This window comes from Cervus canadensis, chromosome 21 (assembly GCF_019320065.1).
Source record: "Cervus canadensis isolate Bull #8, Minnesota chromosome 21, ASM1932006v1, whole genome shotgun sequence".
NCBI classification, from domain to species: Eukaryota; Metazoa; Chordata; class Mammalia; order Artiodactyla; family Cervidae; genus Cervus; species Cervus canadensis.
This window is the reverse complement of record NC_057406.1, coordinates 53,567,802-53,586,182: the sequence shown is the minus strand read 5'-3', so window position 1 is coordinate 53,586,182 and position 18,381 is coordinate 53,567,802. Positions and strand designations below refer to the sequence as shown.

Sequence of the window (18,381 nt, the reverse complement as noted above, 5' to 3'; positions counted from 1 at the left end):
GCACTAACCGTGAGAGCTAACTAACCCCCCTGGCACAACGTGTGCACTGTCTAAGGGCCCCTGGTAGTTACAGTTGTCACCCCCCCAGAGAGGTGTGCACCCGCCCTGCCCTGCCTGCCCACTGGCCTGGGTGTGGCAGTTATCCACGGCCACCTGGACAGCTATCCACTCTGTCCCCTGGGCTCCACAGCACCCTGGCTGGTCCCTAGTAAAGCTCTTGTCACGGCATGTGATCACTACATGCTGACCAGCGCATCTGCCTTGGGGGTTTGTAAGCTCTGCGGGCACAGACCACAATCGCCATGGTATCTCTAATACCCACACATGGAAGGTATTTGTGGAATGAATAAATGGCTAAGATAATACCACAGTCAAAAGCTGAGTCTACCCATCTGATTGCAGTAAGCATATAAAATAACAGTACTGCTTCCCTGGTGGCCCAGATGGTAAAGAGTCTGCGTGCAATGTGGGAGACATGGGTTCGATCCTTGGGTCGTGAAGATCCCCTGGAGAAGCAAATGACTATCCAGTATTCTTTACTGGAGAATTCCGTGGGCAGGGGAGCTGGCAGGCTACAGTCCATGGAGTCGCAGAGTTGGACACAACTGAGAAAATAACACTTTCACTTTCATCAGGGAATGTTCACTGGGGTCTTATAACATGCCAGGTACTGGGCAAAGCTCTTCACATTACTGCATTTAGTTGTCATAGCTTCCTGAGACAGTGAATAATTTAATGAATGTGAAACATCAAATACTTGAAACATTCTTAGTGCTTAGTTAATGTTAGGTTTAATTATGACTATTATCCCCTTTAACAGAGGAAGAAACTGAGGCTCAGAGAGGTGAAGTGGTTTACCTTACATCACACAGTTTAGCAGTGGAGCCAGGAGAGGGACCCAGGCTAATGGACACCCCAACCTCCCTGAACCCCAACACTTATAAGCCTCATTCTCCCTTCAAACCTGTAGAACTGAACTAAAGACTTTTAGGGAGCGTATTACCTACCTATCATTTGTCTTCTGCCTCTATGCTGGCTGAATTCACAATATTTGGGAACTTTATTTTAGAATATTTCTTGCCTAGAGCTGGTGTGGCAGCATTTAATATGGATGGAGAACATTTCTAAATTAATTACTGCTTTTCAAATCCCAGGAAAGGTTCAAATTTATGTAAGCCTCAAGTTTCACTTCAAAGTTCTAATTCTATTTCCTTTCATTATACTAATCAGGCTGCACCTGGCCAGACCTCACCTGTTGGGAACAAATGGGGCTGCCAAACATTTCGTTCCCCCTTATCTACTTCCCTTCCAGCCCCTGCAAAGAGCACCAGCTGATGATCAGGGTGCCTGGACTAGGCCTTTGGCAGTGGGCATCAGCCTCTGGCAGCAAACCCTTCTCCCCGTGGGAATGGGGCTAAGTCCCAAACAAGACTGTGATGTTGGCAGCACCGCTCAGAGGGGGCCCCACACCTGCTTCCTTTCACCTCCTCTGGGTAAATTCCTTCATAATCTTGGAGCAGGAAAGAGCCTTTCTAATGTTGATACAAAGCCCAAAGCCATACAAGAAAATTTTGAGAAATTTTACTACATGAGAAAAATCTAAAGTCTCTATGTGGGGGAAAAAAACCCACACCGTAAGTACTCTCTTGGGAAAATTGTAATCATACCACAGACAGCAGTCTCACCTCCCTCCTCTTTTATTAGAAAGTGCTCCAATAAAACCAGAAAGAGGGCTTCCCTGGTGGCTCAGTGTTGAAGAATCTGCCTGCCAATGCAGGAGACACAGGTTCAATCCCTGATGGCGGAAGATCCCACATGCCACGGAAGAGCTAACCCCGTGGGCCACAATTCTTGAGGCTGTCCTGTACAGCCTGGGAGCTGCAACTAATGAAGTCTGCAAGTTCTAGAGCCTGTGCTCTGCAACAAGAGAAGCCACTGCAGTGAGAAGCCTGAGCATTGCAACTAGAGAGTGGTCGGTGCTCACAACTAGAGAAAACGCCCATGCAGTAACGAAGACCCAGCACAGCCAAAATTAAATAAATAAATATTTTTAAAAAAAGACACGTGATACATACGAGATACATACATACAAGATACACGATTGGTGGAAAATGCAAATGTTCCTGAAATGTGAAAAGATCATCGATTCCAATGAAAATGAACAGTACACTAAAATGCCATTTCTCGCTTATCAGATTGGCAAAAATCCAAACCACAATCACAAAACTCTGCTGTGAAGCTGTGGGAAACAGATGACTCCTATCTTGCAGGGAGAATGCAAAATAATGACCTCCCCCAATGCGGAAAGACATCTCACAGAATCACTGAAATTCTACATGTCCTTTACCCAGCAGCCCCGCATCTGTGAACAGACACTGCCTCTACTCCGGCACACGTGGGAAATGACCAGACACAAGACTGTTCACTGCAACTTGGCTATAACAGCAAAAGTGTTGCAAACAGCCCAGGGCTCATCTAGTTAGCTAAATGACACCACAGTGGAATACTGCACAGCTGTGAAAAAGGAGACAAAAACCAAGAAAAGAATGAGAATGCTCTCTCCATCCTTACACTCCAGGATTTATAGTGAAAAAAGCTAGTCACAGCAAAGTGCATATAAGGTGCTATTTTTTGTGTGTACGAAAGTGGCAAGAAAAGAGAAAATGGCAAAAAAAAAAAAAGAACATATATATGAATGTTAGTTTGCATAAAGAAATCAAACCCTGGAAGAATATACAATAAACATTGGAAATGCTTGAAGAATGCACAATAAACAAATATGCTTTCCATTAGGAAGCTTAGAAGGGAAGACCAGGGAGGGACCAAGACTTCTCAGTAGTACCTTTACGGCATTTTGATTTTAGATCCATATCATTGTGAATTATCCATCCAAAAATACTATAATTTTGAACAAATTAAAAGATCCTATTGGGGAGGTTAATATCAGGAGGAAGAACCTCTTCAAATAGTTAAAATGGTCCTGGAGTGCCAAAAGCTGAAAGTAAATTAACAGATACAGACCATAATCTAGCATGGCTGTACAGTATTTTTTTTTTTTATTTGTACAGTATTTTGCTTTGCTAAAACCCACTACTTAATAAGCATTCAGTAAGCACCTCTGATGCCCCAGGCCTTCTATATTAAGTGAGGCCCAGTCCATCAGACACACTCCTTTCCCCACAGGGACTGACAGCCATGGAGGGAGTAAGCGGAGGTGCAGAAGGGCTTGGCAGTGGGCTTCATGTACAGAGGAGAAACTACCTAATTCTCCACAAGGAGAGGACAGATAGACACTCAGGGGGCAGAAACGGCAATCTGTAGGGACACTTCTCTAGCAGTCCAGTGGTTAAGACTCCGAGCTTCCAATGCAAGCTTCGATCCCTGGTTGGGGAACTAAGATTCCACATGCCATGTGACATGTTCAAGAAAATATTAAAAAAAAAAAAAAAAAAACAGGGCAGCCCATGATGGGTATGGAGGCCAAGGAAGGGCAAGAGTTGGAGGTTGTCTTAAATCATAACCTAAGCACTGGGCCTCCTAAGCCCGCCTGCAGGGCTGCACCTAGGTGTTCAGCCGGGACTGACACTTCAGGGTCCATCCCACACGGGCAATCCAGTTTTTGAAAGCCATCCTAGGCAGACTCTCTGTGGCATGCCTCCCACCCCAGACCTCTGGCTCTAAGCCCCTGTCCTTGCTCTAGGAGCTGTCCCAAAGCCTTTCTGCTGTTGGCAGGGCTGGGGGCTTTTGCCTACAACCCCATGGGAATGTGGACCAGTTTAACCACATTTCTCTGGAACCCTGTCTTATGGAGTGAGAAAATACCAAACTGGATGATAACCAGACATGCCGAGTAGGGGGAGAGAAAAGTAACTTACACCTCTCTAGCCTTGGAATTCGATGGGATTTTAATGTTAATGACGAGTTGAATCAAGTGGTGACCCACTGTGACCCCAGTTCTATGCCTCTGTGCTGTTGAATTCCAACTCTTCCTGTCCCCGTGGTATAAATAGCCTCCTTCACCATCCTTCACCGTCTGTCAGTAACCGGGATAATGAGCTGGTGAAGGGTTATGAAGGGTAAGGGAAGCGGATGTTGCACCCGGGCAGGTGGGAGGGAGCTGCCGAAGGGTCTGACAGTTAGGTGTTAGGAGTTGTCAAAGAGCAGAAGGAACAGGACTTCGTATGGACTGTCACTAATACACACACACACACACACTGACACACTTTCACACACACACAGTCTGATAACTCTTGGAGACACAGGGAAAACTCTAGACATCTGCCCAGGATCTAAGACAGAGGCCGAAGTCATTTGATTTAGCTATTAAGGAAGCAATGACCTGAAGCCTAGAAGACTTGGGCCCATCAGGGTTACAGGACTGTGCAGTCATTTGCTCTGTTTCCCATGGAGGGAAACAGGAATCCCAAGGAATCCCACTGGGTTCCTGCTCTTCGGACCCATCCCATCACCCCAGTCTGTCCAGTTCCCTCCGTCCCACTGATATCACCCCGGGCTTCAGCCTCGTCCCCTTACCTGGACCAGGTGGGAGCCTCTGAAGTGTCTTCCTGGCTCCAATTCACCTGCAGAGAACCAAACTCGCCTTCTGAAAACTGGGGTCTGACACCCCTCACTCAGCCCCTGCAGTGGCACCGTGACTGCAGCTCCAAACCCCTCATCAGAATCCAAGTCCCTCACGGACACGGCCCAAACTCTCCTCCCCAGTCCTGGTCCCCACGCCCCTTCCATCTCTCTGCTTAAGACCGTGTGGGAAACTCTTCAAGTCCAAAACACGCCTTGTGGGTTTTTTCCTCCCAGTCCTTAACTTAAAGGAACCACATGGATCCTAGGAGACCCAACGCAAATGCTGCTTCCTTCAAGATGCCTTCCCTAGTCATTCTCCAACTGTGTGACTGATCCCAAACTTTAGCAGGCATTCTAATCACCTGGGGGTTTGTTAAAATGCAGTGTGCCTCAGTCGGTCTGGAGTGGGCCTGAGAGTCTGCATTTCTAACAAGCTTCCAGTGAGGTCATACTGGAGTCCAGGAACAAAACTGGTATGGCAAAGTGAACACCCTGCACAATTCAAGTGGAATTTATCGCATACAACCTTGCCTTACAAATATGCAAACATGTGCCTTAGCTTCCTTTCTGGAATGAAAATTCTTTGAGAGCAGGGAACTACAGAAGAGACAGTTTTTTTTTTTAAGAGGTAAGAAATGTTTTAAATATTTATTTACTTATTTGACTGTCCCAGATCTTAGTTGCTGCAGGCAGGATCTAGTTCCCGGACCAGGGATTGAACCTGGGATAGAACATCACAATCAAACTGCTGTAAACTAAAGACAGATATCTTTTTGTCTGAGACAAAAAGACACACTGCATTCAAATGAGTAAAATTAAGTCTGATGACTAACTTTTAGAAACCAGAGAACCATGCAATGAAAACTTTAAAGGGTTGAAAGGGAAATAAAAATCTTACCAAACTAGAATTCTTTATTTAGCAAAAATATCTTTCAGAGATAAAGGTGAAATAACAATGGTTTTCATGATCTACACTTCTCTATATGTCCCTATCAGAAATAGTAAAGGGATTTCTTTGGGTTAAAGAAGTAATGATCCCTGAGCTTCCTTGGTGTCCACTGGTTAAGACTCTGTGCTCTCAATGCAGGGGTCATGGGTTTGATCCCATGTCAGGGAACTAGGATCCCACAAAGATTCCACATGCCACACATTGCAGCCTAAATAAATAAAGCTATGAAGGAAAAGAAAAAAGTTATCCAAGATGGAAACACAGACTTGCTGACAAGGATGAAGAGCCCTGGAAAGGGTCAGTGTGTGAATAAATATCATTATATATTGACTAATGTGTAAAACAATGATAAAAATGTCTTATAGGGCTTATAACATAGGTAGATGTAAAATACACTAAAGCAATGGCACAGATGCTGGAAAAGTGTTCAATTAGGTCAAGCTGTGAGAGTGTCTATGCCCTGCATTTGAAGTGGGGGAAGGATTCATGTGAAGCAGACATGAAAGGAAGGGTGCAGAATGTGATCCCTCAGTGAAACACTCTAAAAGAACATCTAATTGGAGAGTTAGCAGAGAAAAACAATTAAAAAAATATAACTGTGTTAATCCCTCCCCCCCATAAAAAAGGAACAAGGGAGGAATAAAGAAATAAAGTCAGATGGGAGAAATAGAAACTAAACAGCAAGTTTGCTGATTTAAGCTCAACAATGTAAGTAACTATATTACATTTAAATGATCTGAATATTCCAGTTAAAGATAATCTGACTGGTTTCTTAAAACTATATTAAAAATCTTAACATTGAATTCAGAAAGGTTGAAAATAAAAAGGCAAAGATATACGACAACAATCCCAATATAAAAGAAAGCTGGTATAGTTATAGTAACAGATAAAATAGACATGAAGGTAATAAGTATTACTAGACATAAGGAGATGCTGTTGTTTGGTCTCTAAGTCATGTGTGACTCCTTTGTGACCCCATGGACTGTAGCCCGCCAGGCTCCTCTGTCCAGGAGTCTCCAGGAAAGAATATTGGAGTGGATTGCCATTTCCTTCTCCAGGGGATTTTTCCAACCAGGAGTCGAACCCAAGTTTCCTGTGTCTCCCGCATTGGCAGGAGGATTCTTTACTACTGAGCTACCTGGGAAACCCAATATGAGGAGGGATATCATTTCAACAAGAGGATTCAACAATCCTAAATTTCTAAGAAATGAATACTTCAAAACATGTAAAGCAGGAATTAACAAAACTGAAAAGATAGGTAATCACACTGTAATACCTCTCTCAGTACCTTAGAGACAAAATCAAAATCCATAGGGATATGGAACATCCGAAAAACATGACTAGCCAATCTGGTCTAATGGATACCTGTAGGATATTCCATCCAAATATGGCAGAATACTCATTCCTTACAAGCATATGTGAGCATTTGCCAAATTGAACATATGTTTGGACAAAAATCAAGTCTTACTAATTTTAAACATTGGAGTCATACAGAGTATGTTCTGTGACCATGGTGGAATTATAATAGCAATCAGTAGTAGAAAGGCAACTAGGAAATCCCCAAGTTTTTAGAAATTAAGCAATAGATTTCTAAATAAATCATGGGTAAAAGAACAAATCACAATAGGAATTAAAAAATAAGTTTGACTATACAACAATGAAAGTATGACACCAGAAAAATTATGTGATACAGTTAAGTAGTACTTAGAGGAATTTTTATAACTTTAAATGCCTACCTTAGAAAAAGTTGAAAAATCAATGATCTAAGTGTCTGTCTCACAACAGAAAAAGGCAAAAAATTGAACTCAAAGAAATTGCAAGGGAGGAAAACCTAGAGATAAGAGCAGAAGTACATGAAATTTTAAAAAGATGTAAACTGAGGGAAAAAAAAGTGAAAAGTTACCGAAAATTAACTCGAAATGAATCAAAGACCTATACATAAGAGCTAAAACTATAAAACTTTCAGAAGAAAACAAAGAAAAATCTTCATGACATTGGATTTGGCAATGATTTCTTGAATATGGACACCAAAGCACAGATAAAAGAAAAAATAGATGTCCAAGTGGGAGGGGACATGGGTAAACCTATGGCTGATTCATATTGATGTTTGATAGAAACCAAGGCAATACTGTAAAGCAATTATCCTTCAATTAAAAATAAATAAATTTAAGAAAAAGAAAAAATAGATAAATTAGACTACATTAAAATCAAAAACTGTGCATCAAAGAGCACAATCAACAGAGTAAAATGCAACCCACAGGAGAAAAATATTTGCAACACATATACCTGATAGGGGGTTAACATACAAAATATATAAAGAACTAGCAGTTGAGAGACTTAAATAGACATTTCTACAAAGAATAAAACAAATAATCAATAAGCACATGAAAGACTGTTCAATATCACTAATCATTAGGGAAGTTCCCACAGTTCAGCAACCACAGAAATAAACTATCTGATTTTTTAAAAATGATCAAAAGGACTTCACTGGTGGTTCAGTGGTCGAGAATCCGCCTGCCAACACAGGGTGCACAGGTTTGATCCTTGGTTCTGGAAGATTCCATGTGCCCTGGGGGAAGTGAGTCCCTGGGTCACAGCTACTGAAGCCCGTGTGCACCCTAGAGTCCACATGCTCCTCAACAAGAGAAGCCACCCCAATGAGAAGCCTGTGCACCACAACCAGGGAGGAGACCCCGCTCGCTGCAACTAGAGAAAGCCTGCCTGCGGCAGCAAAGACCCAGCACGGCCAAAAATAAACAAATTAAATTTTCAAAGTTCACAAGCTCTATGTTTCAAAAATGGCTGAAAGACTTGAATAGGCATTACTGCAAAGTATACATAACACAAATGGTCACTTAGTACATGAAAAGATGCTCAACATCACTAATCATTAGGAAACTACAAATCAAAACCACAATGAGATACTACCTTATACATTAGAATGACTATTACAAAAAAACCCCAGAAAATAACAAATATTAGCAATAATGTTGAGAAATTGGAACTCTAGCACATTGCTGGTGAAAATGTAAAATGGTGCAGCCACATGGAATTACAGCAGTGTCTCAAAATAGTAAATATGGAATTACCATACGATTCAGCAATTTCACTTCTGGTTATATATCCAAAAGGAATGAAAGCAGAACTCAACCAGTTATTTGTTCACCTGTCTGTATAGCAGCATTATTCACAATAGCAAAAAAATAGAAATAGCCCAGATGTCCATAAATGGATGAATGGATAAACAAAATGTGGTGTATATGCATAGAGTGGAATGTCATTCAGCCTTAAAAAGGAAGGAAAGTGTGATACATGCTACAACATGGGATGAATATTATGCCAAGTGAAATAAGTCAGTCACAAAAGGACAAATACTATGTGATTCCACTTATATGGAATTTACTAATTGGAATACACAATATGGAATTGACTAACTTACAGTTAGTCAAATTCATAAAGAATAGCAGAACGTAGAGTAGTAATTGCTAGGGACTAGGGGGAAAGGAGGATGGAGAACTATTGTTTAATGGGTACAGAATTTTTGTTTGGGGAGATGAAAAAAGTCCTGGAGATGGATAGTGGTGATGGTTGCACAATGAGGTGAAAGTACTTAAGGCCACTGAATTACATACTTAATATGGTTAAAATGATCAATTTTACATCAGGCATACTCTACCACATTAAAATAAACTTTAAAAAAGAATGTTCAGAGATGTTTAAAGAGCCAAAAACGAAGCAGTTTAAATATCCGTCAACATGTAAATCAATACATACGCTGTGTAGAAGCATACAGTGGAGTACTATGCAGCAATGAAAAAGAAAACTACTGTGACATACAACAGTACAGCTAAATCTTCCCTGAGGATTCCCTGAATCTTTGAGAAAACTGAACTAAGGAGATGCACTTTACCAACTAAGAAAGACATTCTGTCCCTGTTGGAAATGACTTTATAATAAGCTTCCCCCTTTTTATAATGCTTTAGGGGCAAATACAAGTCCCAAGTCGTCTTCTGCTCTTAATATAAGGTACCCAGAAGCCCTAGCCTGACATAACACAGGAAAGGAGCAAACACAGCAGCTAATATCTTCCCATCGATTCCAATTCTCTAGTTCAAGATGCAGAAGAAGTTGTTACTTTCCAACACCAAAGACATTTGTGACTTTAAAACAACAGTCCCATGACACACTCCTTTAAATCCATATCTACAGAGAATGGCCTTTCCCATTCAAAGTCCACATTTTCCCACTGGAGCATCACTGAGATGGAGTCTTTAGGGACTCAGACAATGAGAATGTGTAAACAGCAAGTTTTTGCTGTGGCCTCAGTTTCCACATCCATCTGAATGCATTGAACTCCCTCCTGGAGGATATTATAAGGAAGGCTTGGGTATTTCATAGACGGTTGGAGAGCCTCTTGTTTCGGGTGACATGCCCTAGTCTAGCATTCCAGAAGCACCATTCTTCATCAGAATACAGCCCATAGCCAGGACATCATGGAAGATTGAGTTTTAAGCACTTACTTTCATCATTAGAAACATTCCCCAGAGATGTGTGGCTGGAATAACGCTTGTTTTCACTTTCGTTGAGACATCTTTCAATCCAGCTCTCTAAAAACGAAAAATAAAGAAAATCACACTGTTGGTGTTTGCAAAGAGACAGGAACATAATCAATGCACTAGATTTAAATGCCCATCAACTTTCACCTGAGATCTGCCCAGACTGGAGTTGGCCTCAACATGAAGCCCAGTATGCATCATTGCTGATGAGACTTTGCTGAGTAGCTTGGAGGCAAAACGGTAATTCAAAAGCCCACTTGAGTATTTCTTGGCCAAATTCAATTAATTTTGGAGTATTAGTACCAACTGAGTATCCACTGAGGATTAACTTTCTTCAAAAAGAAGATATTAATACATTCCTGAGAACTAGTTTGTAAAACAAAATTTGGTCAGCTGAATCACTGATGGTTTGGAGACTTGTGAATTAGCAGCAGAACCCTTAATTCAAAAGAAAACAAAAAGAAAAGCAGATACAACCCTGAGGGTTCTGGTTGAAGAGGAGGGCAGGGAACTTGCAGCTTCCTCCACCCCTACTCTGTCAGTGACCCCTGCAGGGGCTCTTCCAAGCCCAGACTGAAAGTCACTGCAGGAGGAGGCTTCAGAAGGTCTGTGATAGTTACCTATTACTTTATTTATTTAAAGTTATTTAGTTGGCTCTGCCGGGTCTTAGTTGTGGCACACAGGATCTTCAGTCTTCATCGTGGCATGTGAGCTCTTAGTTGTGTCGTGTGGGATCTAGTTCCCTGACCAGGGATGGATCCCCGGTCCCCTGCATTGGGAGCATGGCATCTTAGCCACTGGACCACCAGGGAAGTCCCCCCATTAGTTTTAAAACCTAAAGATCATGGGATTTAAAAAAAAAATCCAATTCCAAACACTACAAATGTACTTTCCACAAAGTAGGGTAATGCTTTTTCTATGATCCAGAGCATCCACTATTCATTCATTCATTCATTCATTCAACAGCATCAGCTAAGTACATCAGTTCTGCTACAATGTTTGTTTTGAAACCACAAATGTGTTCAACGCAAGTGATACATTAGGGAACCATTTGCGCCTAGCACAAATTTTCTGTTTGCTTACGCTTGATTTCATTCTTAGAAAACATGAAGTGAATGTAAAAACTGCACATAGCTGAACTGAGCCCTGTAGGAATATGCAAAAGACACAGGTGCTCACACCTCAAACATCTACCAGCTTACTTGAGTTTACGGCATGGGTTGTGAGCCACACCTGCCCAGATAGACTATATTCCACCATTTCACAAAAAACACAAGCTGTGGCCCTACCAAAGTCCACTTCCAAAAGCAAATTTAAAGTCTTTTTCAAGGTCAAGTGCCATACTTATTGTATCTATATGCCTCTTAACCATTTAACATGTGTAAAACTGTGCTTTCCTTTTTATTAGGGTCCTATCTTTTTCCCCATGCGTCGCTGACAAAGTTCTTAAGCGCTGTGCCCCTAGTTTATCATTCCAGTGAATGCTGCCCTTTTTGTTGTGCAGTTCTGTAGAATGGTGGTAACGCGGGGGGATGCACATCAGTACTAGAGCAGAACTGATTACACCTATGAATGTGTGCTTTTGAGCGGTGCTGTCACCTGCTGCCTTCTTCATAATACGGGAGCTGGCATTTACTGAACCCCTATTTTAATGCTAACATATTTCATTGAATTCTGACCACAACTCTCTGAAGTAAGGATTTTCATCTCCAGTTTCCCTAGAGAGCAACTGAAGCTTAATCGAGTAATGTGACGCCTCATAATTCAAAGAGCCAAGGAAAAGTTCATTACTTGGTAACATATTGTTAAAGGAAACCACGCTAACAGTGAGCAAGTAGTGAGGGGAAGGCAAGTGCCAACAGCAGAGAGAAACGTTGGGGTTTGGCGGGTATTGTATGTTTCAATAAACTGCTTTTTTAAAAGCTGCTTCCAAAATTGTAAATAAGTAGCAGAGAAATATCCAAGGAGTGGAACAGGCACCAGCTTGTTAAAAGGATATGGAAATCTGGTATTTCTAAGGAAACAGGGAGTAGCCGAGAGATTCAAAGCATTAAAACGCTACCCCCTTCCAGACAGCAAATTCACAACATAGAAACAAACAGCGAGAGATTCAAAGCATTAAAACGCTACCCCCTTCCAGAGAGCAAATTCACAACGTAGAAAGAAACAGCTTGCAAGGGTTTCGGAGCTGTGATGACACAGGGTGGTGTTTGTCATCACATCTTATGCAAAACCACATCTGGATACAAATCTCCAGAATTCTTTTCAGAATTCTCCAGAATGTCTCTCCTCAGATCTTCTAACCCTTTCAAGTCCTGGCACATTTTCCCTGGCAACAGCCGTGGCTGAGGTCAGATGGCATCCCATGAAATTTGCAATCCCTCCCTCCACCTAACCATACCACCAAAATCAATTTCTATTGTTCGAGCCCAGCCCTTGGTCTCCCTAGCTAGGTATGCACACCTACTCACTCTCACGCGCGTGTGGGCACACACATTCACAAATACACCGCCACTCTCTTTCGTCAGTAAAAGGAAACACTCTCACCCATTTGCCTGTACCAGAATCAGGTTTGTTATCATCGTTGTTATTCCGCAAAAAGGGCCTATTCTTGCAGGTGAGAATCCCCAGCAACTGGAGGGGGAACCCTCTCTGAAGAGCTCACCGCAGCATTCTGGAAAGGAGCTGGCTCTGGTCACCAGGTGGGCCAAGAGATGCAACAACCATCCACAAGAGTTCGAGTCAAGAAAGAGCTGTCCTGAGGGCAGTCCCTCTCCCCCACACTGCCCAACCCCAACCCTGGAGAGAGATGAAAGCAAGGTTACAGGAGGGAGAGAGAGGAGAGAGAAGAAATCCCACCAAGTACTCCTTTCCCCCATCCATTGCCCGCACTCAGGCCCCTCTGACCCATGGCTTAAGCGTGTATCCACTCCGCTGCCCAGCTTTGCCCCCTGGAGCAGCGCAGAGTAGGTCTGGTCTCTGAGGCACATGTCAGATATAGGAGGAAGCCACATGTATGCATTGTTTTCTAGTCAAAATGGACCCCACTTGTTTCAGCACTCTCTTGGGAGAAACTGTTCCTCTATTTTTCAGCCATTCAGTTCTCCTGCTTCTGGCATCTTCTATTTAATCAACGTCTGTTTGAACACGTGGGGCTCGGTGAGCGCTGAGGGTTCAGATGGGGTCTAAGCAGTGCCGGGTCTGGCAGAACCGACATGGGGGTTTCCAGAGCCTTCAAAGATCGTGCATTCCAGACTGTATGAACGCAACATTCTGAAAAATCTATAGAGGCCCCAGGCCTTGGAGTCACAGGTGATTTTTGAGGTTTGTCTTCTTCCCTAGGGGGACCCTTAACAGTGCCAACTGCAGCTCGTGTCTCATAAGTCAGGTTGCTCCATAGGACTGAAAGGCCTCTATTCATCACCTGAAGTAAGCATTACATACTTTAAAACTATCGATAATGGGTTATGGTTTTACAAAGATCAAGAATTAATCAACCAGAATGACAGGCATATTGAATGTTTAATGAAACACTGCATTCATCTATCTTATACATTTGTAGATTGTGTGTGTGTGAGCGTGCTCAGTCATGTCCCACTCTTTGTGGCCCCATGGACTGTAGCCTGCCAGGCTCCTCTGTCCATGGGATTTTCCAGGTAAGAATACTAGAGCGGATTGCCATTCCTTCCTCCAAGGGAACTTCCCAACCCAGGGGTCAAACACTCCTCTCCCGTGTTTTCAGTGTTGGCAAATGGATTCTTTACCACTGAGCCACCTGGGAAGCCCTCATTTGTAGATTAAGTAGCTTAACAAAGGCCACCATATTATGAGCTCTTATGGGTCAAGCATTATGTAAATGCATTTGGTACACCATAATACATAATCCTCATAACAGCCCTATGAGATAGGTTCTATCAATAAGCCCATTTTAGAGATCAGGAAATTAAGGCTCAGAAAGATTAGATGACTTGTCCAAAGTCATCCAGCTGGTAAGAGGCAGGATTAGCATTCACACTCAGGTCATAACCACAGAGATGTCTCTCCAAGTGTGCTCTGAGCGCTCCTTATCCCATATCCCATATGGTCTCCAGAACACACTGCCAGTATTGCAGCAATGATCACAGTCTGCCCTGTGTTACAACTTGTGCTAAAACTCAACTTACATATTACAAGTTTTGCTAAGTTCATTTACATGTTTCTTTGCAAGCCTTTGTTTTACATAACAGGCTCCACAGTTTAGAACCTAAACATCTTAAGAACACAGTCCATTTTATTTTATTTCTCTTGACTCTCCACTAGTGCCTGGTATAAAGTTTTTCCCATAGACTGGCCTCAACGAACATTATGTTATTGACATGAATGATATAAAAAAATGCACACTGTGTAAGGAGACATATCCACACGTCTAAAGAATTTCCTGATCGCTTTCTTTTCTACCACATGCAGCATAAAAGGACAACACATCAAAGGCAATTTTCCAAATAAAAATTCAACAAAAATGTATTTTGTCCCATGTAGATCAAGAAGCTGTAGTCAAGTGAGTCTGATATAAACATGAATAAGACTGGTTTCTGCCCTCTAGTTGCCATCAAAAAAACAAGGCGGATGCTCCTCCATCAGCTCATGATTGCTGAGACCCTGTCATTTTTGTTCACCTGTGCCCAGGAGCTAGCACTGTGCCTGGTTGCACAGATATAGTGTAATAAATATGTTGTTGAATGCATTACTTTTTTGAAAAACAACAGTAAGTTCCTACTATGTGCCAGATACTATGTGAGTTTTTGCATGTGTGCAAAAGTCATAAATTAAAACTCAGGACAATATGATATGATATGTCTTAATATCTATATTTATTGTTATGAAAAACAAAAGTTCTCATACTGTGATCAGCACAGCATTATTGGCACTCTGCTCTGGGACACTGGAGAAGCAGTTTCACACTTGGATAACCTCCTGTTCCCACCTGTCTCATACTTGATCCATAAAAATCATCTGACCTTTTGAGAAGGACCAGGCTTGCTCTAAGTGTCCAGCAGGATTTACTGATGACTGTGAGCATAGGCTCCTGGGCTGCAAAGCATCCTTTCACCTGACTCATCTGGGATCATGGGCAGGAAGGAGGATGCCTCATAGATTTTTCATCTTACAGGGAGTTTAACCCACATTCCTTAGAGGCCGATCTTCATGCCTCCCCACTTCAGATCAGAGATTTGGAAACCCCAATTTGAAGTGACTTTCTCAAGTTCCTAAAATGAGGCTGAGCAGAGCCTTAAATGGTTATTGGGCTTCCCAGGAGGAAATCTCGCTTCCCTTTGCAGCAGCAGCAAGTAACAATGAGGAAGTAGTTGCACTGGGGGCATGGCACATGCAAGCCCGTCCAAGACTCAGAGCAGGGCTTCACGAACATACATTGGCCTGGCAGGAGGAGCCGACCACGTTGGTTGTCAAAAGGCACATAATCCTTGAAGTTTACAGGGCACCCTGACACGGAGAACCTGATCTGAGCTTCACAGTCGACCTCATGGGACAGAAATTTACACCACGTTACAGATAAGGAATGGCTTCCTCAGTGGCTCAGCGGTAAATAATTCGCCTGCAACACAGTAGCCGAAGGTTATGTGAGTTCAATTCCTGGGTTGGGAAGATCTCCTGGAGGAGGGCATGGCAACCCACTCCAGTATTCTTGCCTAGAGAATCTCATGGACAGAGGAGCCTGACCGGCTACAGTCCATAGGGCCACGAAGAGTCAGACACAACTGAAGCGACTGAGTGCGTAGGCACAGATAAGGAAGCTGCACAGAGCTGTGGCCTGTTGGCAGTGGTGTGGCCAAGGTCACACAGTTCAAAGGTGTTAAAGTCAGAATTCAAACCCACATCTTCAGGCTCCAAAGCTTATGCTTATTCTTCCCACTGCACCCTCCTGGGCATGAGGCAGGAAATAGATGGGCCCCAGGCTGAATAGTTTCTCCCCTGTGGACAGAAACTCCATAACAGCAGGATCATGGAGGAGGCTGGACCCTGCCCAGATAAAAGATAAAAGACCACACATTCCTCATTCTCGAAGTCAAGGAGACCTCCCTGACTACACATGCACAGAAAGGCTCCTTGGAGGTCAAAAAGGGGAAGGGGCACCACCCGTAGTGAGTGATGCCAACCTACCCATAGGTCTCTTCCCCAGAATCCATCTTGGCTAAGAGATGTGCATACACGCAGAGGAGGACCCTAAGATACACCCAATACAGACTCAGAACCAGGCAAAGCAAGATGACTGGCCAAAGGAAACCCAGCAGAAGTGCCCCATAGAAGTAATTCAAACCACCACTCTGTCTCCCTGAGCCTACCTGCATGTCTGTCTGCATGTACCATTTTTCCTCCTAATAAACACGTTACTTGTTTCACTCCTGTCTCTAGGATAGGCCAGGGCCTTGCCACTGGCCACTGGCCCTGGTGGTCTAGCGGCTCAGATTCAGTGCTCTCACTGTCGTGGCCTGACTTCAAACTCTGGCCGGGAACCCTGCTTCAAGACACTGCATCCAAGGCCACCCAAGATCAGGCACAGGCCAGTTGTTCCCTCTCATCCATCCATCTATTCATTTTGCAAATACTTGTCAGAGGTCTTCAGTGTAAAGTTCTAACAGAATAAATGAATAGGGACTTCCCCGGTGGTCCAGTGGTTAAGACTCCGCACTTCTAGTACAGAGGGCAAGGGTTCAATCCCTGGTCAGGGAACTGAGATCCCACATGTCAGGTGGTGTGGCCAAAAAAAAAAAAAGAATAAAATAAAATAATTTTAAAAAGAAGAGATGTAAATCCATGGCTGATTCATATCAATGTATGACAAAACCCACTGGAAAAAAAACTAATAATAAAAAAAAAAAAAGTGAAAAGGTTTTAAAAACAGAAAAAAAAAAAAAAAAATAGAGTAAAAAAAAAAAAAAGAAGAGATGGACAAAAGCTATTTAACAGGAAACCAATATATTACAGCAGGATATTTCTGATGGACGAGGGTCTCAGGACCTGAAAAGATGTTGTTTTCTTATGCATTCTTTTTATTTATTTCCCTCACTCAGCTTAAAACTCAGTATTCAAAAAATTAAGATCGTGTCATCTGGTTCCATCACTTCATGGCAAATAGAGGGGGAAACAATGGAAACAGTGACAGATTTTATTTTCTTGGGCTCCAAAATCACTGCAGATGGTGACTGCAGCCATGAAATTAAAAGACGCCTGCTCCTTGGAAGGAAAGCTATGACAAACCTAGACAGTGTACTAAAAACCAGAGGCATCACTGTGCCAACAAAGGTCTATATAGTAAAGCTATGGTTTTTCCAACAGTCAGGTACAGATGTGAGAGTTGGACCATAAAGAAGGCTGAGCACAGAAGAATTGATGCTTTCAAACTATGGTGCTGGAGAAGACTCTTGAGAGTCCCTTGGACAGCAAGGAGATCAAACCAGTAAATCCTAAAGGAAATCAACCTGGTATATTTATTTGAGGGACTGATGCTGAAACTCAAGCTCCAATACTGCGGTCACCTGATACAAAGAGCCAACTCATTGAAAAAGACCCTGATGCTGGAAAAGACTGAAGGCAGGAGGAGAAGGGGACGACAGAGGACGACAGAGGACGAGATGGTTGGATGGTATCATTGACTCAATGGACATGAGTTTGAGCAATCTCTGGGAGGTGGTGAAGGACAGAGAAGCCTGGCGTGCTGCAGTCCATGGGGTCTCAAAGAGGCAGACACATCTGAGTCACTGAACAACAACAACATCTCCCTCCTTCTTAAAAATGTAAATTCTAACAACACTGAGTTTCTTGTTTGGTACCTAGTCCCCAAGAGCCTGGAGCGGTGTCAAGTGCAGAGCTGGCAGTGATGGCTGTGATGAAGTGAATGAAACAAGAGGGAGCAGTGGGCAGGGCATCCTTCCTCGGGGATGAAATCCTTCCTCAGACCTCTGGGAAGAAACAGCACTGGAGCAGAGACTGAACGTGGTGAGGGAGTGAGGACTTCCGAGGTTCTGAGACCTGGGACCACAGAGACAAAGGCTCACAGGTGGATCATGAGGGATCTGTTTATGGAACCTGTCTATGGCTGATGCAGAGTGACCCCAGGGAGACGGTACAAGATGAAAGAGAAGATAGAGGCAGGCCAGGAACAATGTGGAGCCAGTGGTGAGAAAAACTAGCTTTCAAAGCCCAGTCCTTCCACTGACTACCTATGTAACATTGAGGTGGCTCCTGAACCTTTTTAAAGTCCTGCCTCCCAGGTTTCTCCAAAAATTAACTAAAATG

General features: G+C 43.0%; 1 protein-coding gene across 2 annotated transcripts in view; it reads right to left on the bottom strand.

Annotated features, from left to right (window-relative positions):
- RFX4 (regulatory factor X4) overlaps positions 1 to 18,381 on the bottom strand; it is a 173,806-nt gene that overhangs the window by 134,859 nt on the left and 20,566 nt on the right. For both annotated transcript variants that reach the window (XM_043441490.1, XM_043441491.1), the window contains exon 2: positions 10,051 to 10,137. In XM_043441490.1, the coding sequence (XP_043297425.1) occupies positions 10,051 to 10,137 (87 nt within the window). The remainder of the gene's footprint in view (positions 1 to 10,050; positions 10,138 to 18,381) is intronic.